This window comes from Coptis chinensis, chromosome 5 (genome assembly GCF_015680905.1).
Source record: "Coptis chinensis isolate HL-2020 chromosome 5, ASM1568090v1, whole genome shotgun sequence".
Taxonomy (NCBI): domain Eukaryota; kingdom Viridiplantae; phylum Streptophyta; class Magnoliopsida; order Ranunculales; family Ranunculaceae; genus Coptis; species Coptis chinensis.
In genome coordinates this window covers 86,294,087-86,314,352 of record NC_141460.1, presented here as the reverse complement: position 1 = coordinate 86,314,352, position 20,266 = coordinate 86,294,087, and the positions used below count along the sequence as shown (strand labels likewise).

Here is a 20,266-nt window from a genome sequence, read left to right as displayed (position 1 = left end):
AAAAATCAAATTTGAAGTTATCAAGTTTAATCAACCTAATCTTCCACCCAAACTCGAACTCATTAAGTTTGTATTGAGTTTGAAATCATCGTGTTTGTAATATTTGGGTTGAAGTCATACAAAAAAACACGTTTATATTGAGTTTGAAGTCATCAAGTTTAATCAACCCAATTTTCTATCCAAACTCGAACTTAAATTTTGTATTATCAGAATAACAGTGGTTAGATTGGGCAGCCAAACTCGAAATTTCTTTGGATGCAAACTCAAATTTCTTAGATGGCAAATTCGAACTCGTGTGAGAGATGATACCAGTACAAACGGTTACAAAATTTGTAATCGAAATTTCTGTTGGACTTAGTTGTTGGGTTGGCTCGGAAGCTGCCCAATCAATTTTATGAGTGCCCAACACAAGACCTTGTCTAAAACCATTTTCTAAGAAACGGATGCAAGTCATTTAGTTGTCACAAGTAACAAGTCGGCACTATACCTTTTTTGCCCAGTTTTAATTTGTTGTTCCCAAAAGACATCAGTTCCAAACCGACAATGATGGTGCAGTGGCTCGTACACTTCAACATTGCTACTAGATGGGATGGGAATACTTCTCTTTTTTTTTGGATTAACTAGTATTACTCCTACTAGATGGACCAATTGGGATTTCTCCCCATTAGATGAGTCAATTATGGCCCAAATACATTGAAAAAAACACATAATTAATCCAAATTTGATTTTTTTTTACAAGAAACCCAATTTCCAATTTTAATATATATATATATTTTTGTATTGGAGAACACTCCTAATTTCCTCATGTTGGGGGTAAAGTTATACTAGTTAATTTTTTTTTTGTTAACTAATATTACTCTCCGACTAAATGAGCCAATTAGGATTTTCTCCCATTAGATGGGAAATTAGGGTCTCTTTCTTCCCAAAAAAATACATACAAAAAAAAAAATCAAATTAGATTGATCGTGTTTTTTTTTGTGTATTGGGAAAAAGAAAGATAAAGACCCTAATTTTCTATCTAATGTAATGGAAAGAAATTCTAATTAGCTCATCTGGTGGGGGGAGGGTGGTGGTTGTAATAGTCGTTAACCCTTTTTTTATTAGGATAGACTATACTTTCTTGATGGGCAAATCATCATACATTCATACGTTAGGCATAAATAGTGGAGGGACCAACTTATCTAGTGTCATCTGTTGCGTTATGGGTTTTGTGAAAATGGGAACTTAAAAAGTTCACTCCTAATCTGAAGAGACAGATAAATCATGCACACTAACTAGAAGTCTAGAATATTATCTATCTTTTACAGTATCGTCTTGATGTAACAGAGTGCCTAATAATGATGATTGAATTACCATATTTCCTTGACATTATGTCCGTAAGGGGATGCACCACAACGATGGATGATAAGTGGACCTGGGAAGAGTGGGTGACATTGCTGTGCTTTTCATGTTTTGCAAAAACTACCCATGCCTTGGGAGCCAGAGGGTGTGCAAACTGCAAACACACCGAACCACTGAGAAACAAGTAGTCAAAGAGTAAGTATATAATGAAGGAAGCAACTAGTCTTCGAAATCCAATTCTGATAGTTAATCATTTAAAATTTAAACGGCTTCAAATTCGATCACATGGACCTAAAACGTGATACAGAATACTGTTGAAATTTGTGAAGATAGAACTTTTATGTCAAATCTCTCTTGATATTACCTTTCATTTGAGTTGGAATGGCTTGAAGTAATTTCCTTTAGCTCAGATTTGCGTACTTTTGGTTTTGCCGGCCTCCATCAGTTATAGCTTCAACCTTAGTAGTACAAGTATATGAAATAATCAAGGATTAGCTATGAGACTATTAAGTTTGGATGAAATTTGAAGCTAAAGTGTACGATTAGACACACAAAATACACCTGACACACGTGACAATTGCAATAGATAACGATTGCTTCATAGGCGCCATAAGCCCATAATAAACGTGCATCAAATGTCAACCTATGTGGCTATGTTCATCGACCAAAACACACTCACACCGAGACACTGAGTTCATTGTTTATTTTTCGACTTTTATATATTCAAAAAGCTTGACGTGGAAAGCGATTTGATCCGAAGTCAAAGGTTTAGTCGACTTCCAGGTGCATTCAATCTAGATTCATCTGGAAGTTAATAACGCGTGTGTTCTTTAAAGAAACGAGACGATGAGGGAACAGTTTCCCATTCCCGTGCCCATGGCTCAAGTTGAAGTCAAGATTCTTTGGATTATTAGCAACGTGGCAATATTTAACTCGTTAGCTACTCTGTGTGGGTCCTTAAAAGTCGTGTACGTGTAAGAAGCGCAGTGGGAGTAAGAGTCGGACATTTTTTTTTTCATTCCAAGTAAGAGTCAGAGATGATATTTGAGTAACAACATGAATGCTGACATGGTCTTTCATAATCTTCCAAATGCTAACGAGTAGGACTTTAGTAACAACATGATATTTGACTTAATTAGGACTTTAGTAGCTTGCATGTGCAGACCGTTAAATTAAGCAAAACCAATAGTTTACTGGTTTTTTATTTGATGACACAATTATACAACAATAAAATCATGACAATATAATAAACAAACCTGTGATTTGAAACTATTTTTTGTCGGCCATCTATCTAGAATTTTAGTCACCAACCAAGCGACTAAGGGCATCCCAAATTCATAATGTGTATAACCAAATGGTGGTGCGCACATTGGAATGCAATTTTAATTGATTATAAATTCTCATTCTTATCCAAGCTAAAATTCTGTTAAGATATATATATTTTTTTTTTCTACTATGACGAACTGATGCAAATTTTCAAAGAAAGAATCAACTTACATTTGTTTTTTCACTTTATCCCAAATCATTGCGAAAACACAAATGAAAATCTACACTGTGACTATATAACTTTGTTTTTTCACTTTATCCCAAATCATTGCGAAAACACAAATGAAAATCTACACTGTGACTATATAACTCAATTGTTGGTGGCCATTATTTCGATTCTCTCATACAAGATACATATACAACTCAAGGATAAATTATTTTATTTTTAAAGAAGTGAAATAACTAAAAGGGTTAATTTGTCTAAACCCTCCGCATTTGTCACCAATTTATAATAAATTCCTATATTTGTAAACATCATGATTTCCTTCCGCACTGTCTGGTTTCTATTGTAGTTTCGTTGGTATTTTATCTAATACCAAAATTACTCCTGAACCAAGGGTATAATAGGTATTTAACAATAGTTCTTTTTCAAGTGTAAATAGGAAAAAGACAAAATATAATAATTTAGGGGTAATTTTGGAATACTAATAGAACTAAGATGGAAGTCAGATGGCGCGAGGGAGAAATCACGATGTTTACAAATGTTGGAGATTTATTATAACAATAAATTGGATTAGGAAGTTTGTTTTATAAAAGTTTGCATTTAAAATATTGGAGAATATTATTTTATAGATTTACTACTATTTATTTTTTTTAGATAGTGAAAACCATAGTACAAAATATCAGGATATGACAAAATATCAATTCCTAATTTATGGATATGTATCGTGGATATACCCCTTTCTTTGGGATATTTGACATTGTTTCATATGCAAATATAGTTGATATATCCAAAATATCAATAAATATTGTAGATATTGTGGATATTTTTTGATATATCATGATATATAATTTATATTTATTTGAAATATAATAATAAATATTAAATAAAATTGTTATCTACACAAAAATATCGTCAAATATCACAATATATCCTAAAATATCGATAATAGCATCAAATATCATCGATATTTCGATATATATTTATATCGCGATATTTATATATCGCATATATAAGCATATTGTGTACTATATTTAAAACTACTTTACCCCTAGATGAATTATTCTTTAAATACACACAAAAAAGTCAAAGTGGGTTGACCGAAATTTTTTGTGGTGAAAACTACTTATACAAGAAACAAAATATATATGATTTTCAAATTTTGACTATAACTACCCACGTTTTGTGGAAGTGGGCAATCTAGTTATTGAGTTTTATAACCGTTTTATTATCTCTTTTACCTTTAAATAACTACCAAATATTTTCACTAAAAATAAAGTAATGGAATTCACTTATAACCACATGGTTTGCATTTTAATATGGTATATCACAAACAAAAACCATAAAAATTAAACCACCTATATTATAAACTTAACACATTTTAAAATGAAGATGCAAAACACATTTTAAAATCAAGAAATTGGGTTAGAGAGTCTCATTTAAAAAAAAACAACTCAAAAGCCCTATCCATAATTTTTTTGGGTTTTAATACCCCTACATTGTTTTTATCCGCAATAAGTTTTTTATAAAAATCTTTAGAATCTAACACATTTTTTAATATAAATTATTTTCAAATAACTACAAAGATAACATTTTATAAGATAACTACTTTTAGATATATTTGAATAGAATTTAGCAAAAATACCCGTGTATTGCTCCAAAAGTTAAATTTGACACTACTGTTTTCATCCCGAATATTATAAACTTATACATTTTAAAATGCAGATGCACCATGTTATAAACTTATTTTTTAAAATGCAAATGCACAAAATGCATACACTTTTAAAATGTTTGATTATTTATTTTGAAAACTATTAAATGAAACAGGGTTTTTATAAATTTAGGATATATTTAGTGTCTTAAGGTTTAGGCTTTAGGCTTAAGGTCCTAGTTTATAGGGGTTAGGGTTTAGTGTCTTAAGGTTTAGAATTTAGGCTTAGGGTCTAGTTTATAATGATTTTGGGTTTAGTGTGTCTAGTGGTTTGGAGTTTAGACTTAACGACTAGTGTCAAATGCCTCCACAAAATATTGGAGGCATAATATTTTTAGTTTTTCATTACCGAAAAAAGTTAGTGTGCAGGGGTGTACTTTCAACTACATTTTTAAATGTGATAAGTGAATTTTTTGTATGAAATTCAATTTTTTGTTTGTATCCCATTTTTTTACATATACCCATATTATAAACTTGCTAAAGAAGCAATTTTAATTATGGTTTTAAAATAGTTTTTTTTGTTTTGTATCCCATTATGTGTTCTAGAAAAGTTGGTTTAGTTTTATATTTTAGACTTTAGGGCCTACTTTACATGGGGTTAGGGGTTAATGTCTTAAAATTTAGGGTTTAGGCTTAGGGCATATTTTGTAAGGGTTTAGAGTTTAGGCTTAATGTTTAGTTTATAAGAATTTTGGGTTTAGTGTCCAAACGTGTAGGGTTTATGTTTAGGGTCTAGTGTCAAATGCCTATACAATATGGGAGGCGTAGCAATTTTTAAGGTTTTACACCATATGCATTTTAAAATGTAAAGTATGTTATTATAAGTGAATTCTCAACTATTTATTTTTGAATGTTGAGTTCAAATAACTTAATTATTGGGTTAAAATGTATTAAATCAAGTGCATTTTAATATTTATAAAATTTTAAGAGATTATAGAATAGAGAATCTCATTATTTTTCAGTAGTTGCAAATAGATAAAAAAGGTATTTTTGTCCATTACTTTCAAAAGTGGATTGTTATGTGTCCAATTCTAGTTTTGATCAAATTTGAATGTAAAAACTAAAAATATTATGCCTCTTGTTTTGGACGGTCCCTTAACTAATTTTCTATTTATTATAAATTGGTGACAAATATAGAGGGTTTAGACAAATTAACCTTTTTACCATAACCAAAACCAAAACGAAAACGATGGCAAAGTTGTTCACATTTTCTTTTCTTATTTAAAAAAATATATAAATGTCCAAGTCAAAGTGTTTACTGGAATTTACGCAAAGTAAGACCCGAAAGTCCATTAAACTTGTTCCTATTTTATACAATCACATGGGCCGACCTATTTGCTACTAACTTGGGCTAGAAAACAACCATGTTTTAGTAAAGTTTTGAACAGTAAACGTATAGAAGGCGTTTATTGACTTTCTAGACGTCAGGATTTATTTTTTAACTAACAAAAAAGTAACAAAAGTACACGTGGCAGACAGTGGACCCCAGTGAATACACTCTTTCCACTTCTATATAAAGCTGCAATCCCAACACACTTGTTTTTCATTTCCTCATTCTTCATTCTCTGAGAGAGGGAGAGAGAGAGAGATTCTTGAAGTGAAGTAATGGCGGGTGGTGGATTTTCTTCAAATCATGGAGGAGGAACTGAGTTTGAAGCGAAGATAACACCGATTGTTATTATTTCTTGTATAATGGCTGCTACTGGTGGTTTAATGTTCGGTTATGATGTTGGTGTTTCTGGTCAGCTCTCTTTCCTCCTTTTTATAAGTTCAAACTTGATTTCTTCATGTTGTTATGAAGTTTGATTCACATGTTTAAGTTGTTGTTTAGATTGAAAACACATTGTTTAGGCGCGAAATGTTTTTTATTTATTTATTTATTATTGTGGGTGTGTTGGAATAAAATAAAGAGATCATGCAGTCTGAAATCCCGAAACATTGGGGTAGAATTATTCTAAAAAGACGATATTACCCTTTGTCTTTATTTTCCATGTTCGGACAATTACCATATTGACCCTGCTGATGTGTTGTTGTTGTTGTTGTTGTTGTGTTGATAAAGGGGGAGTGACGTCGATGGATGATTTCTTAAAAAAATTCTTCCCAGTTGTATACAAGAAAAAGAATGAACCAGGACTCAATAGCAATTACTGCAAATATGATAACCAAGGACTGCAGTTATTCACATCTTCACTCTACCTTGCTGGGTTGGTTGCAACTTTTTTTGCATCATATACAACCAGAAAGCTTGGTAGGAGATTGACTATGCTTATTGCTGGCCTTTTATTCATAGCTGGAGTTATATTTAATGCTGCTGCTCAAGACCTTGCTATGCTTATTGCTGGAAGGATCTTACTTGGCTGTGGTGTTGGTTTTGCTAATCAGGTAAAAACTTTTAAAAAAAAATTATTACTACTAATAGACATACAAAATGTTTTCTAATCAGACAGGTTATAGTTAAGTACCTTTAAGTACAAGTCAAGGTAGTTGTAAATTTTTAATGATAATATGCTCATCAGAGGTGTTAAATGAAGTACCACATCTGACATAGAAGTGGGTCGTATCAATTTCAATGTTTGTGGAATTATTCTTTTTATGATTAAAGGGGACCACTACGAGAGATATCTGTGTTCAGTGTTATAATTTATGTTAAAAGGTCTGTGGTGAGCCACAGAATCAACATCACATGAGGAGAAAATTAGGAGTGGGCTCCCATTATTAAAATAACTGAGTAAGACCTTTTACCTTGGACTTGGTCCACATTACTTATCCTACAAATGCCTAATGTGTGAATTCATCTTTTTCCTATGGCTATTCAAAATTGTCTTATCCGTTTTGGTACTATGGATTTGCTTTTCGAAAGCTAGTCTTGGTTGATATTTCTTTGTTGTTTCTGTGAACCTTTTCTAGCTAGTTTTACCACTCTTTTTATGTCTTCTGTCAAACTTGTAAACGTGAAAGAAGGTTTTAGCTTTTTGTTTATTTTGGAGGATTCTTTTCTCCCTTTTCCAGTAGTGGAAGTTTCACTATAGAATCAAACTAACGTGCCCAGGTGGTGTTAAAGAAGTATCCTGTCCCCCATTACCCTATGTTTAAAAAAAGTGCGACAACGGAATTAAAGATAACCAGGTGTATTCTTGTAATTTCCTACTATTTTACATTATCAAACTTTTATAACAAAGAAGGCGATTGTTTTTTCTTTTGTAACTTTATTTACATTATCAAACTTTTATAACTTTCTCTAATATGACATAGAGATGCTGGTACTTAAGTTTCAGCTTTCTGACTCTAATTTGGATTGTATACCTGTTTTCTCCATGCGTATTTCCCCCTCTTTATATAGTGGGATGTATGATTCCAATACTTAAAATAGAAAGTGATCTTAAAACTTAAATCACAACTGTTTCAAGCGGATTAGGACTAGCAGCCATCGGAATCCAGCATTTGCCTATGCGTCAAGTTTGATGCAAATTGATTGAATAAATTATGAGGAAGCAGAAAACCTTCTCCATTTTTTAAGGATCACAACTTTTGGCTGTTTGCCTGTTCTTCATGTAATATGCATGTTCATATAAAACTGTACAATTATACCTGACTCTATATGGTGTAGATATCAAAGATTAACTGTGGACCAATGGTACTTGGGTACTTAAACATTCACTATTTCCAGCATATTGTTTGCTTATTTAACACTTCTGTTCTTATCTTAATACTAATGTGATCTATATGGTTAGAGGCATCAGTAGCAACTTCATATATGTTCTAACATATGACATTTATATAGGAATTTTCAATTTTATTACTTTCTGCTTTCTTAATTGGCTATCTATGATGAAAAATAACAGGCCGTTCCAGTGTTTCTATCAGAGATTGCCCCAACCAGAATACGTGGAGGACTCAACATATTGTTTCAGCTGAATATTACCATCGGAATTCTGTTTGCCAACCTTATCAATTACGGAACTGCAAAGTAAGCCAAATCAGTGACTCCAACCCTGTCCATCGTAAAAAAACTTCGAATTATCATTTGCTTTTATACTTTCTAATAGTTTGCTCCACTCATTTATTGTGTGTCATTTAATCATGTTGGGTAGGTATATTTCTTAATTCGATGGCCCCATACTGCTCTTATCTTAAAAACTTGTCCTGGATCTCTTGTTGGTAGTTTTCTTAATAAGATGGTCTGGATTATTTGATGGTTTGGTTGTGTCCAAGTCTGAAAGGTGTGACTGGGACTTTATTATGTCTTTTGGTGTGTCAGATTGTCACTGGGTTTGTCCGAGATTTTGTCTTTTGATAGTTGTTATATCTGTATGCCTGACAATTGCAGGATTAAAGGAGGATGGGGTTGGAGGCTTTCACTGGGGCTCGCTGGTATCCCTGCTCTACTTCTAACTGTAGGGGCCCTTTTGGTGGTAGACACACCTAACAGTCTCATTGAGCGAGGTCGTTTGGAGGAAGGTAAAGCTGTGTTGAGGAAAATACGTGGTACTAACAATATTGAGCCAGAATATTTGGAGCTTGTTGAGGCGAGCCGTGTGGCTAAGGAAGTCAAGCATCCATTCAGAAACCTGATCAAGAGGAAGAATAGGCCACAACTGACTATTGCAATCTTCCTGCAGGTGAGTACTACAATTGCTACATTTGATTAACTGGCGGTGCATTTTACAGTATGGTTAATTCTTACTAAATTTTCTTTTGATGGTGTTGGTGGAACAGATCTTTCAGCAACTCACTGGCATCAATGCAATCATGTTCTATGCACCAGTGCTATTCAACACTCTCGGATTTGGAAGTGATGCAGCGCTCTATTCATCTGTTATCACAGGGGCTGTGAATGTGTTGTCAACAATTGTCTCCATCTATTCTGTTGACAAGCTTGGCCGTCGTGTGCTCTTACTGGAAGCAGGTGTTCAGATGTTTTTCTCTCAAGTAGTAATTGCAATTCTACTGGGTGTCAAACTAAAAGATCACTCACCAGACTTGAGCCAGGGATATGCAATCCTTGTCGTGATTATGGTCTGCACATTTGTATCAGCCTTTGCATGGTCATGGGGACCATTGGGATGGCTAATCCCAAGCGAGACATTCCCACTGGAGACAAGGTCTGCTGGACAAAGTGTAACAGTGTGTGTCAATTTGCTTTTCACCTTTGTGATTGCACAAGCCTTCCTCTCAATGCTCTGCCATTTCAAATATGGTATCTTTGCATTCTTTTCCGGCTGGGTGCTCATTATGTCTATCTTTGTACTCTTTTTGGTCCCGGAAACAAAGAACATCCCAATTGAGGAGATGACTGAGCGCGTATGGAAGCAACACTGGTTATGGAAGAGGTTCATGGATGATGACGACGACAATATTAACGGCATTGGAGTAAAGGGGAAGAGCAATGGTTTTGATCCTACTTCACAGTTGTAAAGTGTGTTCAACTAACAAACCAGTGCCCATAGTGACTGAAAATACAAACAAACTCTCTTGCTGGATTAATTTTTATGATCAAGCAAACAATTGATCTTTCTGCCAGTAGTATCTTTAATACAATTTTTTTTGGCTTCTGTGCAAATTAAGGTTTTGAGGCAGACGATTTCTACTGTTTTATTATCTTATACAGGATACACCTTTCTCTTGCTGTGATATTTAATAGTCCGCAGTTAGCTTAAACAAACAGAAGTTGCCTCACTACATGGGGTACCTATGTCCAAATTGCTATAAAATATTCTGTTTTTATAGATGCTCATACAAAGGCAAGTTCGCCTGTAGATATATGAATATCCTCTATCTAGTACCTTTCAGACCTTACAATACAACCTCGAAGTATAAACTCCTTTCCCTCCATTAGCTATCCACTCCTTACAAAATTATACTTACTGTTATACTGTTGTTATCTGAAGTATCTCAGAACTTCAAAGCAACAAGGTGAGCAGCAGTTTTCGTTAGCACTATCATTGTTTTCATTAGCAACTATAACATGTATACACCGCTAAAATGAATTGAAAAAATATGTTTAGAAAATAAATACAGATACAAATATTCATCTTTGAAAGCGAGGGCGGAGATTATATTTTCTCATACTTGAAGTAGTTGATGTTGAGTTTTCTGCAATTTCTTCTTTTATTAGATAATCAGGATCATTATCTTCGTCTTCGGGTAACTCTGTGTCGATCCATGAAGACAAACTTATATCACTCTCCGTGTCTTCTTCATACAACTTCTGCTTTTCAATTATGTTGACTTTCTCCATAAGAGCTTGTAGCATCCTGTGGTTTAACACTTCATAATCCCTGCAAAACAACCAAGATCTTTTCATATATAATATGAAATTTGAAGCATAGTTTGCAACAAAGATGCTGTATACAGCAGTTTTGTTTTTCATTAAATGCTCGTAAGGAACTAACCTGTAAGTGAAAATGGAGAACAGAATCTGAAAAGAAGCAAGGGCTAGAAAGGACACCCTAGCCAACAATACTTTAGACGCTATCAAAGTCTGTTGATCAAGATCGTCACATAGTCGAAGAATTGCAAATTCAGCTAAGAATGTGCCACATAGCCCTGCAAACCAAAAGTAATGCCAAATTAATACTTTCACTAATCAGTATTTGAAACATGATTTGAACAAATACGAACAAACATACCTAGATATAGTCGCGCTCTCACACAGTAAGTTTGCTTTGTACTTGTTAGCATGTAGAGGATTATAATGGTGAAAAAGTAAAAGCAAAATGATTTAAGTGTCCGTGATTCACGCAGGATGGAGTTATGCAATGTGAAGAGCTTATCGAGAGCCATAAACATATTTGCCTGCTTTGCTTCAAATGCTTCCTGTCAGCAAAACAGAATAACTGTTACAACAAAGAAACAAGAGATTTCTTCAAAACAGTCATAGCTTGAATTTACAAACCTGAGCTTCCAAGATAGTTCTAGAGTTTTCAGCAAGATTATCATGAGCACGTTGAAGTTGTTCTTGTCGCCGCAGGAGTTCCTCTTGTTGCTTTTGTCCAAATTCGGCTAATTTTTGCAAACTATTTCTGTATATTCACAAAATGTTGCTAATCAAGACAAAAATTCAACAAGCATATTTCTTCTAAAAGTTAGCAAAATGGACTGAACTTCTTTTTTTACCTGCTTTCTTCAAGTGCTAGTGATTGAAATTTAGTAAGGGAATCAAGGCCTTCAAGAGCTGTGGACTGTCCATCCAGGAGTTGTTTTTGTTTATCCAAGGACAAACCTGCAACATTCCCAATATCATCAGCCTTGTCTTGAAGATTTTGCATCTTCAAAGACATTGCATTGCTGACTTCATTTATCTCCCTCTCAATTTGAATAGCTTCCTTTCTAAGTTTCTCTATGTCTTCGCCTAAGTTTTGGTAGGATTCTTGAAGCATGGTCATCCCTGCCTCTAACTTCTGTCTCATGTCCAATTGTCCTCCTTGAAGTTCTGCTTGAGAAGTCGCAATTTCCTTGGACTGTTCAAAAATGACCTTCGAATAATTCAATACCACGTCGATTTGGTCTTCAACCTCCTTTGACGCCTGAGCTACTTGGTCTATTCTGGAGTCAAGGGAACTTATTGAGTAGTGAATTTTATCCGAGTTCTCTAATAGTTTGTCAGATTTTTCTCCAATGTGCTCTAACTTGACCTCTGTGAACTGGGCAGACGTCTTTAAATCATTCACAAGTCTCTCTGTTTCATGCTTGAATGCGTCAGCCCTGTAATAGAAAAATCAAGATCAAATGCAATAGTGTTAGGAATAAAAGAGCAAATAAATCAACAAGTATAAATGCATATCTAATCTTAATGCATAAAAGAGGAGGTTGAATTAACTGTAATTGATGGCACATGGAGTTAGTCTCCATGTAGAAATCCAGGTAAACTTTGTGTTGTTCTACGTCAAGTTTCGGAACACAGTTGCTCATTGGACCGTCATTTGTATCACAGTAAGGAAAAGGAGTTCTTCCTGAATCCCTTTGATAACAATCACCAAGATCCCATGAAAATCTAGCTTGTTTTTCTTTGTCGATAAGTATATCAGAGCATCCAGAGAAGAGGTTTCCATAAGCTTTTCGCCAACATGAATTCGGAGTAGCTGTTCTTTGTTTAGCTTTCTCAAGATACTTTGTTCCCTTCAAACTACTAACAGTTTCCAAGGAGAACTCAGCAACATCTCCGCCAGAAATTTCTGGTCTATATGACGGATTTCCGCCTGTAGGACTTGAAGAAGAAAACCATCCCCATGAGTAGGCCACATTTTGTTGTAAAAGAGAGACTACAACAAATGTATAGACAAGTTGGGAGAGATGATGCATTTTGCTTTCCTATGACCTATGTTAATTTAAGTAATTCCTCTGAAATTGAAAACCTGCACAAAACCATTACAATTTGATTAATAATATTTTTGTAATAATCACTATTACTTCGAGCGAAAAAATTAAAAAGTGTGAACATCTCCAAATTCTATGTAGAGTGCTCTTGTGATAGTGGGGGTGCCACATTCGTGACTTTCATATTCGTCAGTATAGATGAACAAATTTAACATGATAAAAATTTGATATATCTACACACCCTAAACACTAAAACTGTGAGTATCAAAATCCACGGACTAAAATATTTTAACAACTACGTCCCAGTACTACAGTTTTCATATGATTTTATATATACTACAATTCAACATGTTCAACTCCAAAAAATGGAATCCTAATCCTGAAAATCTCTTATCAAACTAGAAATTCAGACAACAGTAATATGGAAGTAAAATTATCTCGTTTGTCTTATGAACTTATCCTAATGCATATCTAGGCAAACATAACTCCATTATGTTTTTTCTTCCTATTGGTGTTGGTGTAGACGCTTAGACTGGACAAGGCTGTTTTTTGACGTGTGATGAACCAAACTATATTCATATTCATATTCATGATTCATCAAGCCAAACTGAGAAGTTAACCTGTATATGAAAGCAATAGAAAGACGAGGCACAAAGGAAATAGAAAAGAAAGTTATGCCAGTATGGTGTATATATATAGGTAGTGCAAGAACACTATTCACAAACTTAACCCGAAAGACAAGGATCAAGGAAAGTACCTGTAATCTGAGTGATGTTGGCAGGAAAGTGGCTTGGAGTACACTCTTTGGACTCTCAAAAAAATAGAGAACGAAACATGGAAAGTTATAAACAAGGAAATAAAAATGTGCGATGGAAAATGGACGGTTGGATTGAAGAGGCGCGTGTCCGTTTCAAAACTTTCTATGTAAGAAAATGTATTTGGAGAGAATTGCTAACGTCCTGCCCTTTAAAGGGTAGGACCATTCTCACCCAGGTGAAGACAGAAAAAAAAAAACTCTTTATTTTTTAAAATGCCAAATTCAAAAGATTTAAAATTTAGAAATTTTTATCAAGTCATTAAGTTCTTGGCAAATTATTCTTCTTCAAATTTTCATTTTGTACGTTCAAAGTGTAAGAACAAGCCCACACCACCATTTTCTCTTTGAAAATTACAAATCCATAGGCTATTTGAAAACCAAAATTGATGGAGAAAGTCATCAATTCAAATTATAGGTTAATACCAATTATTCATTGAATTGAGTTTTTGGGAGGTATCTAATGTAAGAAGCCAATCTAAAATATACCATGATTTCCTTGAAAAGAGGTTGCTTTTTTCAAGTTGAAAAAAATGGGTTGAAAAAAAATGTTCGGATCTTGAGTAAAAAAAAAAAAAAACCAATTTTACAGGGGTAATTTTGGCATGATAAGAAAAACATAAAGAATAGGTATATGGTCAATTTAGTTTGTCACTTAGTGGGGAAAAATGGTCTGGCACGACGCTAGCAATTCTCGTATTTGGACGGCAATATTTTCGAGAAATAATAATTGTTCGAAAAAACTTACTAAATCTGAAAAAGGCTTCTGCCAAAATAAAAAAAAATTATTAAGAGGTTTGCTTCCAGGCATTCCAATATGCACTAATCTCAGCCCATGTCTGATTTTTGTTGAGAAATCCATAATCCAGTACAGACTTGTTAACCGGATAAACTGCCATCGTGGAAATTGGAAAGTCAAATAAATACATCGCTATTTACTTCGGGCTGGTTCGAATAAAAAAGAAAAACAGTTGGCGCCAAACTCTCATACTCTTTTCGGGTTCATCTCCACTAAACTGAGTTCATCTCCATTGTTTCCCTTTTTCACTATCTTTTAAGAGAAATCCTCTGCATTTCAAACTCTGGATTGGGCATCTCTCAAATACTCCTTCAGTACTCCTTCAGGTTTGGATATGAGTATTTAGTAATTTAGGCTTAGTTTAAGAAATTTTTCTATGGATTGATTAGTGAATTAATATCTAGTTTCAAAATATTTGTTATTAACATATGGTGGTGCTTGGTCTTCAATGGCAAACACAAATTTTTTACATGTATATTTTGGTTCAATGGTTTGCTTTTCTTGTTTGTTTATGACTTTCACACATATATCATGGCTTCCTCTATATAAATGCACTAATGCCATCAGAATCCGCAATTAAATGTGCTAGGCGATAGTACTATCTACTAATGCTAACAGCAGTGATCGCTACTAGACCTGATGTCTTGGCAATGCCCTAACCCTGTTCTGTTGGCCAGCAAAAGCATGTTAGATAAGAAACACTTGTTTTATTGATGAACTTGGCCTGTTCAAAAATTTAAGTGTAGTAGTAGTTATCTTATTGCACTAAATTTGTTTGTAAACTCTTGAGATGTGCAGAGACAAATGGCGGGATTGCAAAATTGAGTTACAAGAGGTACCGATTATAATCTAGAATATTTATGTGATTGTGCTAAAGTGTGTACAAGAATAATGTGATCAAGTGAAAAGAGTTGAGAGATACTGAACCCCGATGCTTCATGGCCAAAAAATGCGAGGAAATAAATGAGCAAGCGGCTGAAAAAAAGAATTATTAGTTAGAAATGTGATTCGGCATAGGCATACCAGGAGGGGAGGGTGGACCCGGTTAAACAAAGTGTACCAATTAAACCGATTTACTTTCATCCCGATAATATCACCGCATTGTTAGTCGATCCTATAATTTTAGTGGCACACATGACACATGCAAGAGCATAAACAATCCTTGAGACCAGAGAAACTAAATTGTCACTTTTTCTAGCATAAATGTAAAAAAAAAAATGATGTTGGAATAGTATTATCTCTTTTATAGTTCTGGAATGACATCTTGAAAGAACTATAGTACTATACAACGTAATAACGAGAGAAGTAGTGATAGTTTATAAATTATAAGTAGATTCTTGGCCTGGCCGGATTGCCAATTATGAAGGTATTCTACTCCTTGAAAATTGAAATTGATCATATTTTCAATTCTAGGATTCAAGACATGTAAATATTGAGCTCCATAGGGGGAGTTTAATCACATATTGAACTTGCTTATCTTCTTATGTCACATAATAAGGAGAGTTTAATTTTACTGCTAGTTTCTTTTTACTTGTTTCTGTTGCTTAAATTATCGTTACGCATTACTCACCTTCACCTTTTGTCCCTTCATGACACAAAGGTGAATCTTTTAATTATTTATTTGTGAACCTAAAATGCTATTGTCTGTTTTATTTTTTTTTTTTTAAAATGAAATTTTAACTTCAAATTAATGTTGCTTCAATGTATACTCTTTATTTGTTGTTTATTTTATTTTTCACTTATAGTGCAAGAAGTAATGAATGCATATTTATATTATTACCATATTATAGTGATCAAGTGATGGTGGATATCTCTAATGAAGACAGAGATTTGGCTACAAATATGTGTAATGACGCATGTCCGTATGAGGAAAGTGATTCTTCAGACACCGAAATAAATATTGTGGAAGGTTCAACCAATGTGAGTTTGGAAGACGGAGATGAATCAGATGACCATAGTGTTAGTGAAATTGAAGATTTTGAAGGACAGTCAAATGAAGCAGATGCAAGAAGTGAACAAACTAATGAGAATGATTTCGATATATTCAGTGGTAAGTTGGGAGGGGAAGATCTAGATGAAAATGCAATCATGTTTTCAATGCGTTTTAAAACCAAAGAACGAGGCATTTGAGTTCTACAACGAAGTATGCCAAGGTTGTTGGGTTTAGTGTACGCAAGGGTGTTTACCGATTTCATAAAGATATCCCGGTTAAAAGAAATTTTGTGTGTGCTCGTGCCAAGGTGAGAGAGAGGGTGAAATATTTGAATATGGAACACAAAAGGAAACAACGTGAGTTGTCTAGATGCAAATGTCTTGCGATTTTTTGAAGTGATTTTTGATATTAAATGCAATATGTGGGTTGTTAATAAGTTTGTTCTTTGAACACACTCATCCACTTGTGTCTTATCCTAGTTCGATATTTGGTCGCTCACATAGAAAGATGGGCGTGAAGATCGACTTTGGCAAAGAGTCTAATTGATGTGGGCATTAGACAATGTCAAGTGATGGATTTCCTTGTTTATAAAGTTTTGCTTTTTTGTACAGTTGGTTACATAAGAAAGGATTTGTATAATTATATGACCGGGATGAGAAAAATTTATTATATGAATGGAGATGCTAGCACACTTGTTTCCTGCATGAAAAACAAGTCGAAGATTGATCCAGAATTTTACTACTCATATGAAATTTGAATGAACTTAGCCAATTGGTCAAATTGTTCAGGCGATTCGACGCCTCTACGTCAGATTACTGTTTTGGTGATGTGTTATTGTTTGATTCAACATACCGACAAATCAATACAAAATGCCAATTGTCGTATTTCTTTGAGTGAACAATCATAGACAAACTATTGTATTTGGTTTTGCGGTTTATGACTAGTGAGTCGAGCAGCTTTTACATTTGGGCGTTAGAGCGTTTTCTTACGGCGATAGGGCGGTAAGGCACCTAAGTCGGTCATAACAGATGGTGATCATGCAATTCGCAAGGCTATTAAAGCTACCTTACCTAGTGCTAGACATCGCATGTGTTTGGCACGCTTCTAAAAAATTGTATTGACAATGTTCTCACGGGTTTCAAAGGGACTTTTGTTCACTCATGTTTATGAAATGTTCGAAAAGAGTTTGAACAAATGTGGGAACATTTGTTAGAAGCACACCGTGTCCATGACCATGAGTGGGTGAAGAAGATATACAAAAAAGAGGATGAGGTGGGGCGAGGCATATCTTCAAAGGCGATTCTTTGGTGGTTGTAGAACCAACCAACGTTGTGAAAGCATGAACTCACGTTATACGGCTTCATGTAAAGTCCGGTTTAAAAATGGTTGAGCTCTATGGAAAAATGGAGCTAGCGGTTGAGAAGATCCGACAATCGCGGAGCACGAAGAAGAAGTTATTACTCGACAACCAAGCCGGTAATTGTGACCCACCCGACCGAAAGTATGAAAATCGTGCCAACCATCCATCTATACACGCGGCTTTTAATGTGTTTAAGATGCAATTGCAGCAAGAGGCATTGTACATTGTTGATTCAATGAAGGATCATCAAGGTGACAATATTCGTTACTACACTTTGCATCGTCATTTGTATAAGCACTGCAAGTCTATTGTGGAATACAATGTTGTTGATAAAAAAACGAAGTGTTCTTGTGGTCTATTTGAGTCATTTGGTTTTCCATGCCGACACATCATTTCCGTCTTAAAAAATAAAGACGTCGCTGAAATACCCTCTAGTTGCATTTTATTGAGGTGGACGCGACATGTGAAAACGGTCATTCCTACTGTTACTTCAATTAATGTTCATAATGAAGCAACTTCGCTATTTGTTATAGTGAGCTTATGGGGATTTGCAAGAATATTTGTTTGTAGGCCTCCAAAACTAAAGAACCTAGTGAAGAGTTCAAAGATTTCCTACATTCTTATCTTATGTCAAAAGAGATCCCATCAACTGCTGAAGAAAATCCTCAAGTTCCCGTTGAGGAGCCATCGATACTCACCGAGATCGCGGTCCACTTAGAATCGATCGTGATCCACCCCGTAAGCACCTAAGGGTCGACCAAAAAAGACTTGACACAATGAGACAAGGAAGAAAAGTTGTGGCGAATGTGGTGTTGTTGGGCATACAAAACCCACGCCCGAAATTACATCGAAAATTGGGGTAACTAGTTATGTTCACAGTTTTAGTTTTTCCAATACAAGTATCTATATTATTGAAGAACTATAATTTTTAAACATGTTGCGTTGCTAGTACTTCTATTTTTTTTAATAACTACAATGCTATGTGTGTGTAATAAGGCCAAGTACAAACCAAAACGTGTGAGAAAATGTGCTCGATCAGCCGATTTGAGCAAAGAAGAGGAGATACATTCTACGAGTGGTAGGTACTGCCATTTGCTCAATTTTGGTTTCCAAAGCTCAATATAATTCTCAATTTTTGTTCTAATATAGGTGCGTGTGGTTTTGTTGCTACGGAGAATTCTGATAAAAGGAAAGGAAGATCTCGAATCAGCAAGTGTGGAAATTGCAGTGAAACAGGGCATACGAAGACTACGTGTACATGGCTTAAACCTCAATCACAAGGTATGTACTACATATTGAGTAGTTATATTTGGAAGGTTACAATATCCTGAACTATGTATATACTTATTTAATATTAGTATTTTCAAAATCTTAGTATTTAATTATTGAATTTATTGCTTGAATTCTTTTCAAACAGCTTCTTCTTCTAAGGTTCCAACAACTCCTCCACCTTCTCAGGTAATTACATTTATCTTATAGGATATATTTTCCCACCAATCGACCATATTTACTAAACGAATGTAAACTCAGAAGGCGTTAACTGTGTTGTATTAGTTTTTGCAGGGTGATCAGTAGTGAGATTAGATGCCGTTGGGAAGGTTTTTGCAGGGTGATCAGTAGTGGATATTAGCTGCAGTCTCATGACCGTAAGTTGATCAGTTGTTTGTCAAAGTTGGCAGTTCCAGCTAATAGGCCTTGTATTGAGTTAGTGGGACAGAAGAAAGTGAATCATCAGTCTACCAGCTATAGAAGTGAAGAAGCACTCAATTGTGAAGAAAGACATTGTCCCAGTTCTTGGTCATTGCTACTAGACCTGATGTCTTGGCAATGCCCTAACCCTGCTCTGTTGGCCAGCAGAAGCATGTTAGATAAGAAACACTTGTTTTATTGATGAACTTGGCCTGTTCAGAAATTTAAGTGTAGTAGTAGTTATCTTATTGCACTAAATTTGTTTGTAAACTCTTGAGATTTGAGACAAAAGAGGTTTGAGAATTTCACCATCATGTCATAATAACAATTCTGTTTTTAGAAGAAGAAGAAAGAATGGGAGTGTTCACTTTTGTCTGCAAGAGTTCTGGGAAAGTATGGAGTGGAAAGCACTATTCAGGAGATTTAGAAGCATCAACTTCATCAACTTTTGAGTTGCAGAGGAAACTTGTTCAAGCTGCTCTTTCTGCTGACTCATCTGGTGGTGTTTCTTCTTCCTTTTCTCTTGTCACTCCTTCTGCTGTCTTTCAGGTTATTGTTGGCGGCGGTGGTGGTGGTGGCTTCATTGGAATGTTTTGTTTTAAGTCTTAGTTATGTGTAGATATTTAACCCTTCTTCATCTGTTGGTTCTTTCCCTCAAGTGCAATGTTATTTTTGTACAGGTTTGAAAAGCAAGATGGAGTTGTTTTGATGGCTACAACCAGAAATCTGAAGCAAATAGATCATCAGGGCCATACCCTACAAAAAGGACTGGTCGGATGGATAGATTTCATTTCATCTTCAACGGCCAACTCAAAGA

The 20,266-nt window shown here is 34.7% G+C and overlaps 2 protein-coding genes and 2 long non-coding RNA genes across 8 annotated transcripts; 2 read left to right on the top strand and 2 right to left on the bottom strand.

The window, feature by feature from the left end:
* Nucleotides 1-772: 772 nt before the first annotated feature.
* LOC147499648 (uncharacterized) lies at nucleotides 773-2,031 on the bottom strand. Its single transcript, XR_015195995.1, has 3 exons — nucleotides 1,903-2,031; nucleotides 1,706-1,799; nucleotides 773-1,514 (listed from the first exon to the last, which is right to left on the bottom strand). It is a non-coding gene; the product is annotated as an uncharacterized LOC147499648 (long non-coding RNA).
* A 4,044-nt stretch (nucleotides 2,032-6,075) lies between these two features.
* Nucleotides 6,076-10,098, top strand: MSS1 (Major facilitator superfamily protein). Its single transcript, XM_086561446.1, has 5 exons — nucleotides 6,076-6,279; nucleotides 6,598-6,920; nucleotides 8,381-8,505; nucleotides 8,866-9,157; nucleotides 9,255-10,098. Exons 1-5 carry the CDS (start codon nucleotides 6,144-6,146, stop codon nucleotides 9,951-9,953), a joined length of 1,575 nt encoding a protein of 524 aa, XP_086417572.1. The 5' UTR covers nucleotides 6,076-6,143; the 3' UTR covers nucleotides 9,954-10,098.
* Nucleotides 9,252-13,751, bottom strand: GEX1 (gamete expressed protein 1). 2 transcript variants are annotated; one of them, XM_086561444.1, is made up of 7 exons: nucleotides 13,612-13,751; nucleotides 12,358-12,892; nucleotides 11,655-12,242; nucleotides 11,434-11,560; nucleotides 11,168-11,354; nucleotides 10,931-11,084; nucleotides 9,252-10,816 (listed from the first exon to the last, which is right to left on the bottom strand). In XM_086561444.1, exons 2-7 carry the CDS (start codon nucleotides 12,837-12,839, stop codon nucleotides 10,567-10,569), a joined length of 1,788 nt encoding a protein of 595 aa, XP_086417570.1. In that variant the 5' UTR covers nucleotides 12,840-12,892; nucleotides 13,612-13,751; the 3' UTR covers nucleotides 9,252-10,566. The 2 variants fall into 2 exon arrangements, with proteins under 2 accessions (XP_086417570.1, XP_086417571.1); XM_086561445.1 differs by lacking the exon at nucleotides 13,612-13,751 and adding an exon at nucleotides 13,475-13,596.
* Nucleotides 13,752-14,274: 523 nt separating this feature from the next.
* LOC147499645 (uncharacterized) lies at nucleotides 14,275-20,192 on the top strand. Of its 4 annotated transcripts, none has more exons than XR_015195993.1 (5): nucleotides 14,275-14,793; nucleotides 18,757-18,838; nucleotides 18,910-19,041; nucleotides 19,178-19,218; nucleotides 19,324-20,186. It is a non-coding gene; the product is annotated as an uncharacterized LOC147499645 (long non-coding RNA). The 4 variants fall into 4 exon arrangements; XR_015195991.1 differs by lacking the exon at nucleotides 14,275-14,793 and having other exon boundaries at nucleotides 18,637-18,838; nucleotides 19,315-19,948; nucleotides 20,130-20,192; XR_015195990.1 differs by lacking the exon at nucleotides 14,275-14,793 and having other exon boundaries at nucleotides 18,637-18,838; nucleotides 19,315-20,186.
* The last annotated feature ends 74 nt before the right edge of the window (nucleotides 20,193-20,266 follow it).

What these genes read in the sequence shown, in the direction of transcription:
- MSS1 (XM_086561446.1), top strand. Translation starts at nt 6,144, where the DNA reads ATGGCGGGTGGTGGATTTTCTTCAAATCATGGAGGAGGAACTGAGTTT. An exon ending in TTATGATGTTGGTGTTTCTG is followed by an intron (nt 6,280 to 6,597) that starts GTCAGCTCTCTT and finishes GTGTTGATAAAG; the next exon opens with GGGGAGTGACGTCGATGGAT. An exon ending in ATCAATTACGGAACTGCAAA is followed by an intron (nt 8,506 to 8,865) that starts GTAAGCCAAATC and finishes TGACAATTGCAG; the next exon opens with GATTAAAGGAGGATGGGGTT.
- GEX1 (XM_086561444.1), bottom strand. Translation starts at nt 12,839, where the DNA reads ATGCATCATCTCTCCCAACTTGTCTATACATTTGTTGTAGTCTCTCTT. An exon ending in CTAGCACTTGAAGAAAGCAG is followed by an intron (nt 11,561 to 11,654) that starts GTAAAAAAAGAA and finishes GTGAATATACAG; the next exon opens with AAATAGTTTGCAAAAATTAG. An exon ending in GAGAGCGCGACTATATCTAG is followed by an intron (nt 11,085 to 11,167) that starts GTATGTTTGTTC and finishes TTTGGTTTGCAG; the next exon opens with GGCTATGTGGCACATTCTTA.